This window comes from Bidens hawaiensis, unplaced genomic scaffold, assembly GCF_021521415.1.
Source record: "Bidens hawaiensis isolate Kalapana, Puna unplaced genomic scaffold, B.hawaiensis_p1.1 tig00040584_1, whole genome shotgun sequence".
Lineage (NCBI taxonomy): Eukaryota > Viridiplantae > Streptophyta > Magnoliopsida > Asterales > Asteraceae > Bidens > Bidens hawaiensis.
Genome location: NW_027497162.1, coordinates 74471 through 92340, shown reverse-complemented (window position 1 = coordinate 92340; position 17870 = coordinate 74471). Strand labels below are relative to the sequence as shown.

The window sequence follows — 17870 nt, the reverse complement described above, 5'->3', positions numbered from 1 at the left end:
TTGGAATGAGATTTATGGTATATATGTTGTAAGCTAAGATTTCGTTAGGAACTGTGAATATGTATATCCTAGATCACACTTTAATTAATTAATTAATGATTAAGAAAGCTACAATTATTACAACAAGACTCATATTCTTGTACAAAGATATTGGCCAAAGCTGCATCATTTGCCTGTAGCTGCCCCAACATCAAAGATTCATCCCCTTTTCTTTGCTTTTCTTTCTCTATCACCATTTTTTTTCCTTTCTCTTTTTAGCTTTCTATCTTTATCATCTCCCACTAGCCCTTCTGGTTTCTCATTTATTGATACCATATTTCAAATCCAATAACCCTTCTGGACATCAATGATCAATAAGTCTTATCTGAATGTTCCACCAAACGTTGGTGTCCAGAAATCGACCGTTGTTTCGTGTGTTACTGGAAACGTGCTTGAAACAGGTACCAAACATAGCCCGCGACTTCTTAGGTCTTGTCTTGGCCCTTCTGGTGGTTTATCCGGAGTCTACACCAACAGACAAATATAAGTTAATTAAATGGAAATTAAAAACACACCATTCTGGATTAATCAATAAATCAGTATTTAAAAGTTACCTGTTGCTGTTGCAAGATGGGAGCTCCATTTTTCATGTATGGAGTACTTAGAACCTGGAATTCATAAAAATTTAGATGCAAAGATTGACTTTATTTTCAAATGAATATATATATGTTTTAAAGTAATGCTATAAACTTACACCAACTTGTTCATGTAAGAACTTGATATAGTCAATAGCTTCGGACAATACAGATGCTGTATCCGTCTGTAACAAATGAATCATTCAAGCAGAACACATAAATAGTTATTAAACTAACAAATATCTTTATATAAGCATACGTGAGGCATAACTAGAAAATTGGTCATTTGAGATTGAGATCATCTTTTCACAACTAATTTTCAACCGGTCGCAAAAGTCCTCATGGGTAAAATCCTGATTGCATTGCGACCGGTTTGTGGGTTTGTGACTAACCCATATTGTGGCCAGATTGCAAGAGTGCGCACAATAAAACAAAATATTCATTTTTCTAATCTTTAAAATATTAAAAAGAGAAAAAGAATTGTACTATTCTCACCCATATTTTATAAAATTATGAACAAGTTAGTTTAATTGTTTGTTTATTTATAATATACATAGATAGGTTATGTGTAGTTAAATGATACAAAATGGAAAGAAAACATATCAAAACTAAAAACTAGTGTAATAGTTTTTTTAATGCATGTAACTTTATGTTTATATACGTAAAGAACTTTAATAAAAAAAACGTATACTTTTAACTAAAAAATTAAATGACATAAATTTATTCTTTTATATCTTGTAAAAGTTTAGTATTACGGAATTATTGTCAATTTATATATACATTTTTAAAAAAGCTAAGGATATTTGAAAAAACAATAAAAAAAATCTGATCATACTTTTCCGAAAGGTGAAACTAATTGTTGGAGTGCAGTGATTCTGTCCCCCATCTTTTCTTTTTTCACCTGAAAAATCCAAACATAGATTTCTTTCATTCTGTGGACATTAGAAATCAATTTTGAAAGATAATTTTATTAATTTCAATTATTATTATTATTATTATATAATTTACTATAAAACAATTACAATAAAGTGGCAGGCAAACGGGCAACAAGCTGCGCCGCAACCCCCTTTTGAACAGCAAAGCCAATCCTGCTAAAAACGAAGCTTTGAGACCTAGAAGCTGAAGAGGTTCCGTGTACGACGCGCTGAACCCTACTCAAAAATTTCACAGCCTCTGGAGCCAGAAAACCAAATGTATCAAAGGCAAATGGTAGAAAGACATGTTGATTATCTAAACAAGTTTTCTCGTGTTTAACAACTTTGCCCGATTCAGCCTTCAAAGCAGCCTGACCCACAACAAACCCACGGTCCCTGAGCCCAACAAGAGGAGACACTCATGTAAGATCCACACAGGCGTGTTTCCCCCCTGCCCACCCGAACACAAGAATATCAGCTGGTCGTAAAGTAGACCTCCCTTCAATAGGATCCGTGAGAAAGTTAACAGGGGCCTCCTTTTTAGCAGAAATCCCTGCCCGTTTAAGAACATCACACAGAACATCCCTAACCAGATCATGTCTGTATTTAAAGCCAGGCAATTCTTTGCAATGCACCGCATGGTCACCAAAAGAATCCAAACAGACCTTGCGACAAATTGGGCAAGGTTCATCCGTCGGGAACATAGGGATCATTAACCGGTACTTAAGGATAGCCCGATACTCCAAACCCGACATACGTTGGCCTAATCCTTCAATGGGGATAGCCGTTAGAAAATCCTGAGCCCGAGGAGCCCGAAGGCATTCAAACACCGCCTTTTGGCGAGGGGATAGATCAAACTTCACTTCTAAACTCTTGACGATTCCACTAAATAAGGCACTCGCCACAACATGTTGGGCTTTAGGGGGGGCGGTGTCCTTATTAGAGAACCCGCTAAGATCAAAATCTGGAAGTGAAGTACGTAAACGATCCATCGCACACCCATAATCAGAGTCCAACCTATGAATATCACAACCCCGAAGAATATGGTCTTGCAAACACCACGACTGTGCTCTCGAAGCCACAAAAGCATATGTAGATACATCCTTGGCCGAACAGAGACCCAACCCCCCATAACGGATCGGAAGTGACGCCAACCTCCATTGGAGATCCCCAAAGAACGGACCTCCACAAACCACGATGTCCTCAATCGCCCTTCGAAGACCATTGTCAAATATAGAAACAGCTTCCCCCACATACATAGGTTGGCATGTTCTCAAACCGAACAAAAGCTTGGCGACTCCCATACATGAGCGAAGCAAAAGAAGCTCGCATTGAGGATCCCGAAGTCTTGGGAGACAGCTCATCAGTTCCACAGCGCTAGATGCCCTTTTCATAGCCAAACTGCTGATAAACCCCGCATCCTGGCTTACAGCACCACCAAGGAGTTTCACGCCAAGCACCGGCCTTCCAATCCCGCAAGGGAACAACCCCTCCTGTGCCTTCACCCCATTGCATGTTGGCCAAAATAACTCTGTTTTCTTAACGTTTAATTCAAGACCCAAACGAGGCCCCTCAGACCTGATAATATCTAATGCTTTGGCTACCTCTCTAGTATCCCCGATAATCGTGCCATCATCCAAGTACCAAGCATGAAAGAGAAGCTTGCACCGATCTCTGATTTGGTGAACAAGTGGGTGCAAAGCTAAGGCAAAAAGGAGAGGCCCAAGAGGGTCCCCCTGTTGAACCCCAGTGGTGGATTTAATGAAAGTATCACCCACATATAACCTAGCCGACTGCCCATATAAAAAATCCACCCAAAGAGAAATGGAAGGACATCGACTCCGAACCTCATGTAAAAGGGTCGTCCTATCTACTAAGTTGAAGGCATTGGAGAAATCAACAGTAAGCATAGCCAATGACCCATCCGAATGAAACTGATTTAGAAACATGTTCGCGCTATGAAGCACGGCCTCTGCCCCACTGGGGACTCCCACCCCAAATTGAAAGTCACCGAGGTATTTAATCATCTCCTTCCCGACACCCCTCATAGCCACCTTAGAGACCAACCGCCTCCAAATGGCCCCAACGGCAATAGGTCTAATCCCATTGTCCGGTTTAAGCAACGGCGTAAGTGAGGCAGACGCAACAAACTCTGCCAACACCTTAGGACACCTTCCCCCCAAAAATAAATTAACCACCGCAGGGATAGCCTTGAGCAAACCATCCGCAATCGGAGACCCCTCTCCGCACAACGCATCTAAAATGTGTTGGGCTCGCAAACCGTCCCGCCCACACGAAGTCCCTTTAGGGAAAGACTTAATGCACCCAAGCACACTATCAACGTCCACGACAAGGGGAGACTCAGAAAGCAAGGAAGCAGGCATAATCGGAGGTGCCATGATGGGATGCTTAGACAACAAAGCGTTCAAAGTATCCTTACCGAAAGGTGCAACCCCTGAAGAGCATAATACCTTGACCACAGCAGTGAAATGCCCGTCCGCAACTTTTCGCAAACATTGTTTAACTTTGGCGCCCAACCCGGCGTTGTCAGACTCGGGTACAAACGCATCACCACCCGGGGCATCTCCTAGGGGTTGGTTAAAAAGCGATATAAGGAGCTCAAAGAAACCGTCACGGTCACCCCAAGCGGATAGCGACCGTTGAATAATTCGGCATTGCTCAGACTTTCTATTGCCAGACCTGCGTTGCTGACGATTAGAAGGTCTGAAAACTCGTAAGGTGCAACGTGGTAACAACAACAGTTTCACCCACGCCTCAACAGACTCTGGCATAGCCGCCACCTTACCCAGAGCACCCACTAAGGCTTGGGAAAAAGCCATACGACAACTATGAGGAATGTTTTTAACAGTCGTAATAGGAAGAGTGAAGACACGCTCAAGGAGAGCTACATCCACCTCCACCCTTCCCACCGCGACAACTTCCCTCCCAACATGTGGCTTCGCAATCCCCACTATATATTCCTCCACATCTCCCGTGACACACTTGTACCAGACCGACCCGTCATCATGATGGCACCCCCGACGGAGAGCATGTGACTCCATACACGCTCCACACATCCACCTACGCGAGACCTTTAAAGCCTCACCAACCGAAATAAACAAATCCAAATTTGTCGAGATCGCTTCCCGTAAGGTCTCTTTCTTGTCATCCGATGACAAATGAAGCCGCTTAATATGTGCGGCCAATCGAACCCCCTTGGACCCCGGTAATCCATCCGGGCAACAGTGGAAGCCTCTAAACGGACACGGCCAAACAACCTCCTCAATAGCCCCGGTCATACCACCCCCGACCCACAAAACACCCCGGTAGCCAAGTACCACACCAAGAAAAATAATAATAAAACAAAACTCGAGTTGAGTTTGAGGAATGAACACCCGAACCAAAGAGGAAGGAGGAGAGCAACCACCCGTTGCCCTCCCCTCCTCAAAACACCAAAAACAAAGATTATTTCATTGAGGCGTTTTGTCAAACACCTGGCGGGCAAACTATTTTCTTCAAAATTTTAGTTGATGATGATTCATTTTTAAATGTACAAAGTGAAAATGGGATTTGATGAAGTATGGATGATTGAGTGTGCTATAAGCTAAAATAAAAAAAATGTATGATTGAAGATATTGAGTTCGGTCAAAAGTTCAAAGAAGGAAAAGAAGTTGGGTGGGTCAAACTTCTAGTGATATTCTTTTCTTTTTTTTTTTCTAGGAAATGACCTAATCACCTAAATGGTTCGTTAACGAAATCCAATCATTGAATAACTGTAATTTAATTGATACGATATTGAACAAGTAATTCGCTTGCAAAATAACAATAACAAATAACAAAACTATAATAAAATACATTAATTCATCCATAATACCTTAAAAGCCTGTAAAGTTGATTGGTTTTCGTTTCGGGGTCTTTTACTTGATGATGATTCACTAGTGCTTTCTTTCGCTACTTTGGATGTAATCTGTTAAGTATATATAAATAAAAATCAATTTTTTTCTCATGAAATAAAGAAAAAGAGAAAGAAAAATTAGGGTTTGAGTGAAATGAAATTGTAGCTATAATAATATTGGTCATATATATTTCTTATTCTTTATGCTACCTTAGGTTTATCCTCAAAGCTTGATAAAGGTAGTTGCATTTGTAACGATGGAAAAAAGCCAGATCGCATATCGTTTACTCCACCCGTAGCCGAAGCATTCCAAAACCTCGCGTTGTTAGCAAAGTGCAGTTGGTTCGCACCCATGTCCGGCAACTGCGCTTTTGAAGGTGAGTTCACCACAAAATCTTGAGGTTGAGAGGAATATTTGGACCAATTAGACGTTGACAACTCACTGCTGCCGCCGGGTACATTCAGGCCGCCGTAGCTAGACTGATACAAGGAATAATTACTCATTCCTTGGTTTTGTTCAAAGCTAGAGTCTTGTTGTTGGTTGTGGTCTGAACCGAATAAAGTTTGCATTATTGTAGAAGGGGCTCCATATAAATCCATATTTTGAAAGCTTGAATTTAATCCTTGGCATGTGATTATGCTTTCGGTGTCGCTATCCGGTATTGGTTGATCCAAGTGAAAGCCCCTAACGTTAATTTGCTTGAAATCTGATGATGAATCTTGTGAACTAGCTGGATACATCTTTTGGGGTCTCCATAGGTTATTTTCAAGCGGAATATGGGTCGTGTTTGAGCTCAAACTATCTTGATCTTGAAGTAGATTCCTAAAACCACCATCACCTTTTTGATCTCCACGACTACAAATTAATTTAAAGCAAAGTAAATAAATTTAATTTACAAGTGATTAAATTTTTAAAAGAAATACAATATTAATATGTGCAATAAAGAAAAAGATAGTTATCAAGAAATGTTAGTGGACATACAATAAAGATTGATTCCAATCCAACGACTGTGGAAGTGACTGTGATGGAAGTCCCAACTCCATCATGGGTAAGGTGGTGTTAGCGCGTGTGCCGCCGCCACCAGTGTTTGCCGCTGTCGAGGTGGTGGTGTCTCCGGTGGTGGTTTGGGTATCTTGGAAGAGATTGATAGAGTTGGTGACAGAAACTGAATCTAAACAAGGTCTTGTTCTTGAAGATGAATCCCACCAATTATCAGCCATGGCTTCGGTTTCAATCGAAGATATCAAGCGGTCAGATGATCCTTTGTCAAATGAAATGAAAAGGGTGTGATTGATCTTGGTATTTATATGAGGTTGAAGATGAAATTTGGAGTGTGGGTAAGGGTAGGGTGGGAGTAAACAAAGGAAATGACAAGAATATGGTTTGACTTTTGTTGTTCAAATGATATAGTAGACAACATAGAATTCTTTGTTGAAATCAAATTCAACTGGTCATCACTAGCTATAGATATTTTTTCAGCCAATCTTATTTCATTCTCTTTTATTTTAATAATTTTTTTTCTTGTGAATTCTTTTTTCAAGGTATATATGTGATTTGTTTGGAATCTTGACAAATTAAAATAAAACAATAAAATAACAAAAATATGATTATAAAGTTAGTTGTTCGGGTTTGGTTATATAATTGAAGTGTCACGTTATTGTCACATAGGTAATGGTGTTGTAACTAACATACTCGTCAACTAGAGTATTGTGGGTTAACTATCACCCTATAACGCGGGGTAGCGGTGTAGCCGGCATTATGGGTACACCATTACGCCTCACACCAACCAACTTCAAGGTTGGAAAAAAAAATAGTGAAAATGAGTTTTTTTTTTACCTGATCTGAAATGTATATTTTTTTCTCATTAACATCAGACAAATAGTTGTATAAAATTGTTATTAATGCAATTATAATTTATTGGTTTTACATTCTATTTGTTTAAAAGTTTCGTAACGAACCAAACTGTGTCTAAAAGGATGTAAGATGAATAAGATATTGTTGTTCGAAGTTGTGTGCTTAGAACTTTAAATCTGCTAAAATGTGGGAGCTTGCCCCCATAGGAGGAGGGTGGAACTTTGATGTACTTCATATGTGGAAGAATTCCTTAAATATTGTTTTCTTAGACAAATGAATAAATCCGCACTTGTGGCGTGGAATATGGGCACATTGTGGCCCTTTGATGGTGCTCTTTGCACCCTTGCATCATCAAGAGTCACTTTTATATTTTTAAATCGCATTCAGATCAAAGACTTTTTATCGGAAGCAGCTCATAGGCCTCAATCTGAATGCTAGGATCATGCGTATCTAACTTGGGATAGTTAAGAGTTTTCTAGAGTTAAGAAGTTTATACTGTGCAAAAGTTCAATCCAGGGGTTGAACCAAAAGCAATCACAAAAACTTCTGAAATGTTTTCCAAAGTATATCTGAATTGCATAAGTTTCGGGGGCTAGGAGCCTAGGACCAGAGGGTCCTGCTCATATACTTTGTTCATGCTGTTTATCTTAAGTTGGTTTGGAGGTTGAATCAGAATTTATTTGCACGTTTGAAGGGATGTTTAGAGACACCCGCAACTATATGAATAGTGTAATAACAAGGCAATGACACACCACTTAATTTTCCTTGAAACAGTTTTGTCATTTCTTTAGCTTAAAAAACTATACCATATTGTATCCAAATTTATGTTCTTTAATTCACTACTCTGTGTTAAAAATAACATTTTAAACTGTTACTCGTTCATGGTTGAATGCAAAAATATACATATCATATTGAAACGATGAACCAAAGTGTTTATAGCTTAATGATACCAAAGTGTTAGATCATGCGAAGTCTTTTATAAGTGGTGATTGTTCAAGCCTTATTATGAACAAAACAGTACAGATTTTGGAGTAGGTTAGGAGTGTATCAATTATAATGATGAGTCTAACTTTACAAAACAATATAGATTTTGGAGTAGGTTTGGTTTGCTATGATAAACAAACTAGACGTTCAGTGAACAGTTCGTGAAATGTTCGGGGGGGAGGGGATTCATTTATGTTTGTTCATTTAATAAATGGATGAACTTAAACAAGAAATTTCAATTGATTAGTTAAACAAACGAACATAAACAGAACATTCGTTCATTCAATTGCGTTTGTGAATGCTTCGTAAGGTATTTATGAACGTTCGTTCATGTTCTTCGTATATGTTGTTCATGAAAGGTTTTTTGTACATTTATTTATTTTATTTAAATATTTTATATATTTTATGCTTGTTTTATTGTCTCGGTATTTGTTAAGTGTATTTTGGTCTTCTTGTAATAGTCTAGGGTTGATATTATAATTATAGATAGCCCATTCGCTAAGGATGTTCAGCGAATAAGGTTTGGGTTTTTGTTAGCCATATGATAAGGATAGTTTAGCGTATGAGTTTAGTTTATAATAGGCCATTTGCTAGTGATTTTAGCGAATGGTGTGTAGCGTATGGAGGCAATTCACTAAGCTTGTTTAGCGAACGGGCCAAGAACTATGAATATGTTGTAATTTATGTTTTAATTAATGAATTCAGTCATTTATGAGATATTTGTGTCCAAACTCTGTCAAAATTCTCTCTGAAAACACACACTTACACACGGTAACCCTAATAAGACTAGATCCAAGTTTATGCATGAACAATGATGAATCGTGCTTCTTCAAGAATATTATTTAATTTAGGAATATTGGTTTTAAATAATTCCAACTATGGGCTATTGGTAAATATCAGTCCTAACTTTACACTTGTCTGCTGACCGTCCTAACTATTGATGTATTTGTTTTTAATGGGCCGCGACTAACGGATGTTAACTCCGTTAGTAATTTGCTGACGTGGACCTTCTTCTCTAGCCGCATCACGCTGGAAACCTGCAAACTCGCCTCCATTATCCCTAATATCGTTACACCATCTCTCTCTATCTTTCCCCTCATTCGAAACCTAACCGACATGCCGCCGTTGTTGTCTCCGGCGAAGTCCACCCTTGTCAATCGTGCACCATTCAAGATAATTAACACGTCATTCGACTCGTTTTTATCCCCTTAACAAAAGCCCTATGCTTATTTTGTAAATCGTGTAACATTGATTTCAAATTTTTGAAAATAAAATCGGGTTTGGTATCTAGGGATTGGCCATGAAAGAAGATGAAATCTACTTCATTTTCTAATTTCCGATGTCTTTTGAAGAGGGAGGGAGACGGTGTGACGATATTAGAGAGAATGGAGGCGAGTTGCAGGTTTCCGGCAAGTTTCCGGCATGATGCGGCCGAAGAAGAAGATCCACGTCAGCAAATCACTAACGGAGTTAACATCCGTTAGTCACGGCCCGTTAAAAACAAATACATCAATAGTTGGGACAGTCAGCAGGCAAGTGTAAAGTTGGGACTGATATTTACCAATAGGCCATAGTTGGGATTATTTAAAACCAATATTCCTTTAATTTATTACCCGTAATATAAAATAGGAGAACCATATTCTCACATCGTTTTTTACATCATTTCGATTTTCATTCTCATTATTCACATGGAAGAATACATTGATCTCTCAATCTCTAGGCTCCACCGATTTTATTTTATTTTTTTGTTTTTGTGAGCACATTCATTTCCTTAATGAACTAACAAGAACATAGAATCCCGTTCGGTAAATGTTTATGAACCATTCTTAAACACATTATTTTCTTAACAAACGAACATCAGCAAAGTCTTGTTCCTGTTCATTCAATTCGTTTGCGGCTCTAATAAGTTTTGATGCATATGTATACAACATATGTTTACCAATTACAACGATGCATCTAACTATAAGAGTTTGATTCGTTGTTAATAATGTAGTTTGATATGCATGTATTTAAATGATATAATGCTGTTTCTGACTAGTTATAATATAAGTCTAACTTTACTTATTTGATATGCAGTTATAATGACTTTTAGTGTACATATCTACCTATTCTAATAAAGTAAAATAAATAGAAACACTTGTTATGTTTTAGTTAATTCTCACAATATTTTCCCTCCAAAACTAATATACCCTAATTACCTAATATATGTAATAAATCAATAATTATTCACTTTTCTTTTACACTATATTTATATAATATCTATATATTTTTATAAATATAAATATTAACATATTATTTTACTATACATTTCAAAATACTTGGTGAATTCCAAAAATCAACAACAAATCATGTTTCTCAAATGAAAATTGTTTCGGGTTTTTTGTGGAAGTTAAATTTGATTTTATGGGTCAAAAGTTGGTAAATAAATTGTTTGGTGTAAGTTAACTACATTTATGTCAAAATTTATTACGGGTTATAAATGAAAATTTTGAGTATTTTTAAAAGTTTGAGAATGCAAAATAGATTTTTAGTCAAATTTGTTATGGGTTCAAAGTGTTTGACTTTAAAATGTCAAAAGTATGAAAGTTAGAATTTTAAAGATGATTTGGGTTTCAAGTTTATTTTTAAGGGCATTTTTTGAAATAATCAAAATGTTCGGGATTTGGCAAATTGACTATTTTTCCCTCAACTATAAAAATTTAAGAAAAGATTGCGAATACTTTCGACATGCCACCCCCATGCTTATCAATACTTCTAACTTTTATCAAATTTGAAATATTTATTTCGACATTAATTTTTCCTTTATATTGTGATCAGAACGTTGTATGGGAAGCATGTCATGCAAAACTATGCTCAAATGAAACAAAATATTCACAAAATTGAATGGGTTAACATGCTATTTTTTATGTTGTCATTATGACAAAGTCGAGAAGCCCTCTAAAACTTATCAAAATATTTTTTATGATGTAACTTAGAAAAACATAGTTTTGAAGAACATCCGTTGCTACAATTTAATATCCTACTTTTCTATGATGGGTGTAAATTGATAATTATATCAATAAAGATAACGCTTCTTTTGTATTTAGGCTAAGTGGTTAGAACTACTATCGTATGAGAAGTCTTATCTTTGAAATTGGTTCATAACCAAAATTCTTTCCATTATACATATATGCCACCGAGAATGCATTTTTTAATAAAAAGAAGCATTCTCGGGTACGATTTTGTACGGACATTTTTTTATTAAGTTCATTTAAAAAATCATTTTGTTTTATAAATAAAATCAATTTATGTACACATTGTATAGATACTAGCATAGATGTAATACAATTTTTTTTCATATACGCTGTATAATTATTTGTTTTACCAATAATTTTATAATTTGAATTATCCGTGTGTAACACGGGCTCTAAAACTAGTATAATATATACAATATATTGTTTAACTTTACACGTTTATTAATTGATTAAACCATTACTATATCAAGGGGTCTTTCCGATGAACTGCAAGCACGATGATTACAATTCTAACAAAAAGATAAAAAATTAAAAGATGAAAATTAAAATGGTCATTGTTAATCCATCATTGATTACTGAAATATTACCGATGAACACCTTGGCTCGAGGAAGACCAATAACCACCGAAGCTTTACTAACAAACACCCAACGAGATTTGGTCGGATTCAGAGGGACTTGGTTGTCGACAGTAGTCAGCATGATAATGCGAGGTTAAAAGCGTGAGAAGATTATTGCTGACGATTTTAGTCGTTTGTGGCTTGCGAACAAGTTGTGACGGGTATCCGCCGAGATTTTCGAGTCTAAAAATGGTAGGGTCTTCGTATTTCAGAAATGGTATATCATTTTTTTGGGCTTGGTTTCTAGGAAGATTTTTCTTATTAATTGGAAAATGCGATGTTAAATCGTCATGTGAGCTAATATAGATAGTTTTAGTTGGTTTGCTAGAATTTGTGGTCTTAGAATTTAAATAATTCCATTTGCACACGCATAAGCTTAGCTCTAACTGTAATCCATTGTTAAGGATTTGGTATGTTTAACAAAGTTGGGAATCCACATGATAAGCCACTAGGATTCAATAGGTACACACATAAAGGTAGTTTGTTATTAAACATTTTTGACTTGATCTGTAAAATAAATAATGTAAGACACACATTAGGTCATATTTATAAGATTCGATAATATTGTCCATATGTATGATTTGTAATTGTAAGACAGTTTATATCTAATATTTGAAATTGTAATGCACTTTATCTATAATGTGACTTGACATGCATGACCTAATGTGACTTAATATTACCTAGAGTAATCCACTAACACATGAAAATGCCTATTAAGACTTAAAAGTGCACAAGTAATCATATGAGTGCCTTGAACACCAAAATGAAATAATTAACATGGACCTAACATGATTTTGTGTACGTAACCATAGCCCGCTAATAAACAGCAACGTCCAACAGGGTACAAATAATCATACACATGTCTTTAAACATAAAAAAGGGCTTGCCATGGCCTAATGTGGGTATTTGTAACCTAAGCTAAGCCACAAACACATGGCAAGGCTAGTGCAAGCCAACAGTGTAAAAGTAATCATATGCATGTCTCCAATACCAAAATGATTTGTCATAACCTAATGTGGTTTTGGGTAATTAAAGGGAACAAAATAACACATAGCAAAACTCGTTAAGGTAGGAGAGTTTACAAGTAATCATATGTCTCTTTAACATCAAAATGACTTATCATGACCTAATGTGGCTATGTGTGACCCAAATAAACCCACTGTCACAAGGTAAGGCCTAGGAGGGTACAAATAAACATATGTGCGTGTTTAACACAAAAATGACTTGTTATCGCATAATATAACTTTGTATAACCTAAATAAAAGTAACAAACCGTCTAACAAATGCCACGACTCGTTAAGGCTTGCAAACGCACAATTAATCATATGTTTGTCTTTATAACCATATTGACTAGTGATTGCCTAATGTGTCTTTGTGTATGCTGAAAAGCGTAATAGGCTAACGCATCTCGCTTTGCTTTTCAAGCTCCGCCCCCAAGCTAGCAATCTGAAAGCTAAGTCAAGTATGAGAATTGAAATGCTTTGTTCTTTCTTTAAGAATCTGCAGCCCCATATACATGTCAGAGTTGAACAACATCAATTGTTGATCCATCAAAGTAGAGAGTCAAGGGAACCACCCTGAAAAGATAAGGACTTCTTCATCAAGCTCCACTGGTTCGAAAACATTCATGGTATGATCTACCAAGAAGTCTGCAAAATGAATGTCCTATACTTATTAGAGGTTGCAATATAAATAGGTTGGGTTGTATTTTGGTGATGGGTTAGAATGGGTTTTGGGTCAAGATGCGTATGGGTCAGAATGGATTTTTAAAATAGAGGGTTAGGATGGGTGGATCATGATCATGTGAGAACTTTTTGGGAATTGAGAACTATGAGAATCATTTTGGACCACAAAAAAACCCAAAAATAAAAAAATCATAAAACAAAAAAAAACACAAAAATATAAAAAGTAAAAAAAACCAAAGTTCTTATTTATCATCCCAGTTTCTAAAAAAAATGTAAAAAAAAATTCTCGGTTTAACTAAATTTTACATATATGTATATGTATAATATGTACATATATGTACACACATGTTTTTTTCCTATACACATATGTATAATTTAAGGTAAATGATAATGTACATATGTGTACATTACATAACTAGAGATTAAATGAAAGTATACATATGCGTATAGGTATAATACGAATTAAAAAGAAAAAAAAATCGGTTTTTTTATTATACATATATGTATAATATGTACACACATGTTTTTTCCTATACACATATGTATAATTTAAGGTAAATGATAATGTAAATATGTGTATATTACGTAACTAGAGATTAAATGAAAGTACACATATGTGTATAGGTATAATATGAATTAAAAAGAAAAAAAAAATTCGGTTTTTTTTAATGAAACCAAAATGAAATATAAGAATTTTGGTTTTTTTACTTTTTTATAATTTTCGGTTTTGTTTGTTTTATAATTTTTTTAATATTTTTAGAGGGTTTTTTTAGTGGTCCAAAATGGTTCTCAAAATTCTCAATTTGCCAATGGTTATCTTAGGATCCTTACCCTAGGATGGGTATGGGTTAAGATGGATAAAGTTAATCCATCTTGACATAAGTAAACATTTAAATACAAAGGGTTTCAAAAACACCTCAAAAAAATATTCAAAAAAGTTAATAAAAAATTAATAACTCAAAATATAAATCAAAAAACGCAAAAAGTAAAATAACTAAAATGTTCCCTCGTCTTCTTCATTCATAAAAAAAAACAACTCGGTTTTGTCTCGGTTCAGGTTCGATTTTTTTTGTTCAGTTTTGTTTTTTTTTTTCGTTTCGGTATCTATTCGGTTTCAATGTTTTCGGTTTTTGTTCGGTTTTGATTTCTCGGTTCTGTTCGGTTTTGGATGTGTATGGGTCAAGATGGGTAAAGTTAACCCGTCTTGAACCAAGTAAAGATTAAAATACAAAGGGTTTCAAAAACCTCTCAAAAAATTCATAAAAAATTAATAACTGAAAATATAAATAAAAAACGTATAAAGTAAAATAACTAAAATGTTTGTTCCGTCGTCCTCGTTCATTAAAAAAATAATAAAATAAAAAAAACCTCGGTTTTGTCTCGGTTCAGGTTTGGGTTTTTTCGTTCCACTTTGCTCTTTTTCGTTTCAGTATCTATTTGGTTTCAATGTTTTCGGTTCAGTTTTGTTTTTTTTTCGGTATCTATTCGGTTTCAATGTTTTCGGTTTCGTGGGTTTTGTTTGAAATAAAATTGGATGGAGGTTGTTTAATTTAGTCCATTCTAACCCACAAACAAACTCATAACCAAAAGTCACTAGCATTTTCTAAACTCATCTTGACCTTTTTGCAAAATTCGTTTGATCCATTCTAACCCATCTCAATTTTATAAGTTATTCAAATTAACCCAAAACAACCCATTTAAGTTTGTTTTACCACCCCTAATATTTATAGATCATCATTAGAAAAATAAAAATTTAAAAATAAATAGAAGCACAAACGCACTAACACTGTCACTAACACATGTTAATTTGTGATTAACATCGTTTTAACCAAAAATATTTATATATATCCACCCTCGTTTTAACCAAAAATATTTATATATATCCACCCCTGACATTTGAAAAAAACTAGGTTGAATATTTGGGAATTCTTATTTAGCCTTCTTATGACTTATAACTTCTCTAGAAAGTCATAAGATATTTGGATGAGTTTAATATTATGAGAGTAAATGGTCATCAATTACTACACTTTAGTAAGACGAAAATAAGGAATCTCAAACACCTCCTTAGTTTAAAAATATATAAGTTTTTAAAATAATTTTACTTTGGCTGAAATATATACAAAAACATTATGATGTACATGAAGCCAAATAATTTATTTGAGTGAACACAAAACGATAACACGTCTTTTCAATTTTACTTTGCCTTTCAAAGAACTTTCAAAATATACAAATAACTTTCTTCGTGCAAAGTCTACCAGAAGGAACATCAAACTTAATGCTATGGAAAGCTTTCCAGCCCCATGGAACTATCACGGATGCATATGTGGCAAAGAAGCGGGATGCGAGAGGAAGACTATTTGGTTTTGTCAGGTATACAAGGGTGAAGGATCTACATGGAGTATTGGCCAGGATGAATTCGGTCAGTATACATGATGCGAAAGTTTTGGTATCAACAGCCAAATATGACAAGAACCACAACAGAATCACATTCCAAAATGGAGGAAGGAGCCCCGGGAATCAGACCGGATACCCGAAAGTCGTCACGGAGGATACTGTGAAGAGTCCGACAACCGGTATCCGATACGGATACTCATACAAGGATGCAGTAGGGAAAGGGGAAGCCTCAAAAACCAATCATGTAAAGTCCTTAACGATCAATGGTAATGGATCCTTGTATCCGAATCACTGCATGGGGCGATCGGTTGTTGGTCTGGCAAAAAACCTAGAGTCCCTAAACAAGATCGAAAAAGTCATCGGTAGCAGATTCAATGAAGTAGGCTTATCATACATTGGTGGCCTTTGGGTACTAATCACTTTCAAACATCGGGGTATGGCGACAAATTTCATAGAGTCGAACCAATCGATATGGCAACAAGTGTTCTCACAGGTCCTGGTTTGGAACGGTAATGATGTTAGCCAGGAGCGTATTGTTGGTTTGAAAATCACTGGGGTCCCGATTCAGTTGCGCGATAACCTTACCTATGATCAAATAGGAAAGTTGTTCGGGGAAGTCGTTGGACCATCGGACTTCTCATGGGGAAACCCGGACAATTCGTTAGGGTTATGCTATGTCCTTGTCCCTCTGGGGAAGAGGATTGAAGAAGTGATTGATCTAAATTGGAAAGGCAACAAGTTTAAGGTTTGGGTGATAGAAGAAACAAACGGCTGGGTCCCCAATTTCATCGGAATAGGCCAAGGGGCTGTCCATGTTAGTTCCAGCAATCATGGGAAAGACGGACCGAATCTAGATGAGGAGATGGAGGAAGGTGAGTTCATCGGAGACTTGCCGGAAAACTATCAGGCAGACGGGAAGTCGGAGGGCCTGCCTGAACACTGCACTGGAATCCAACAGCCCCCTCCTAGGGAAGATGCTTTGCATGGTGAAAAGCAGGCTAGGGCGGCTGCCATGATTAATTCTGGGAGTTGCCATGCAAAAAGCAGGGACCACAATAAAGTTGGGCCAGCCACAAAACAAAAACAATTGCCGGTTATGTCAAAATCATTGGGCCAAAACACCCCGATTGGGCCTACTTCCAATCCTGTACTGGGCAAGCGGGACAGGAGTACTAGAAGCCCACCGTCGATCGGATCTACACAGGGCCCATCCACAAAACTATTTTGTGATAATACTGACACCGGTCCAAACTATATCGATCTCAACTCCCCTCCACCTTCAAACTGTCTTAAGTCCAGGGTAAACTTTTCTCAGAATCCAGGACATCTTGAAAGAAGCCATAATAATGTCGATGCGGTGCCGGTCGAAGACTTGGGGGAGGGTGCTAGAGAGGCCGAAGTCGGCGGTAACAATGGAATAAATTCAGTGTACACAGAAGGAGAAGCCTTGGAGGATGAGGTAACTGCCACTGTCCAGGTCGGGAATATCATTGGAATTAGTCTAAACGGATTTGAAGACGAGACCAGGAAGCTAATCAATGACGAAGGAGGTAACTTTGTTTCCCCATGAATTATTTATCTATAAATTTGCGTGGTGTAGGTGACCCTGGGAAGGCAGATTGGGTCAGGGGTCTTAAAACATGCTATGGTGTCGAATTTCTTGCGATTCAGGAAACCAAATTAGGGGATGCAAAAAACTTTTTGTTTAGTAGATTATGGGGAAGGTCTTTATTTGAAGTAGCAGTTGTGGATGCTCAGGGGAGGTCTGGGGGGATGGTATCCATATGGAATCCATTAATCTTCCATTGTGAAAATATCATAAAAAACAGGCATTATCTCGTGGTATCTGGACGGCTCAGACACACAGGTACACGGTTGAACATTGCAAATGTTTACGC

The 17870-nt window shown here is 36.6% G+C and overlaps 1 protein-coding gene across 1 annotated transcript; it reads right to left on the bottom strand.

Annotated features, from left to right (window-relative positions):
- Positions 1-332: 332 nt before the first annotated feature.
- Positions 333-6644, bottom strand: LOC143592187 (transcription factor bHLH123-like). The gene is made up of 7 exons (XM_077072159.1): positions 6406-6644; positions 5634-6279; positions 5403-5495; positions 1450-1515; positions 734-799; positions 594-647; positions 333-504 (listed from the first exon to the last, which is right to left on the bottom strand). Exons 1-7 carry the CDS (start codon positions 6642-6644, stop codon positions 361-363), a joined length of 1308 nt encoding a protein of 435 aa, XP_076928274.1. The 3' UTR covers positions 333-360.
- Positions 6645-17870: the final 11226 nt, after the last annotated feature.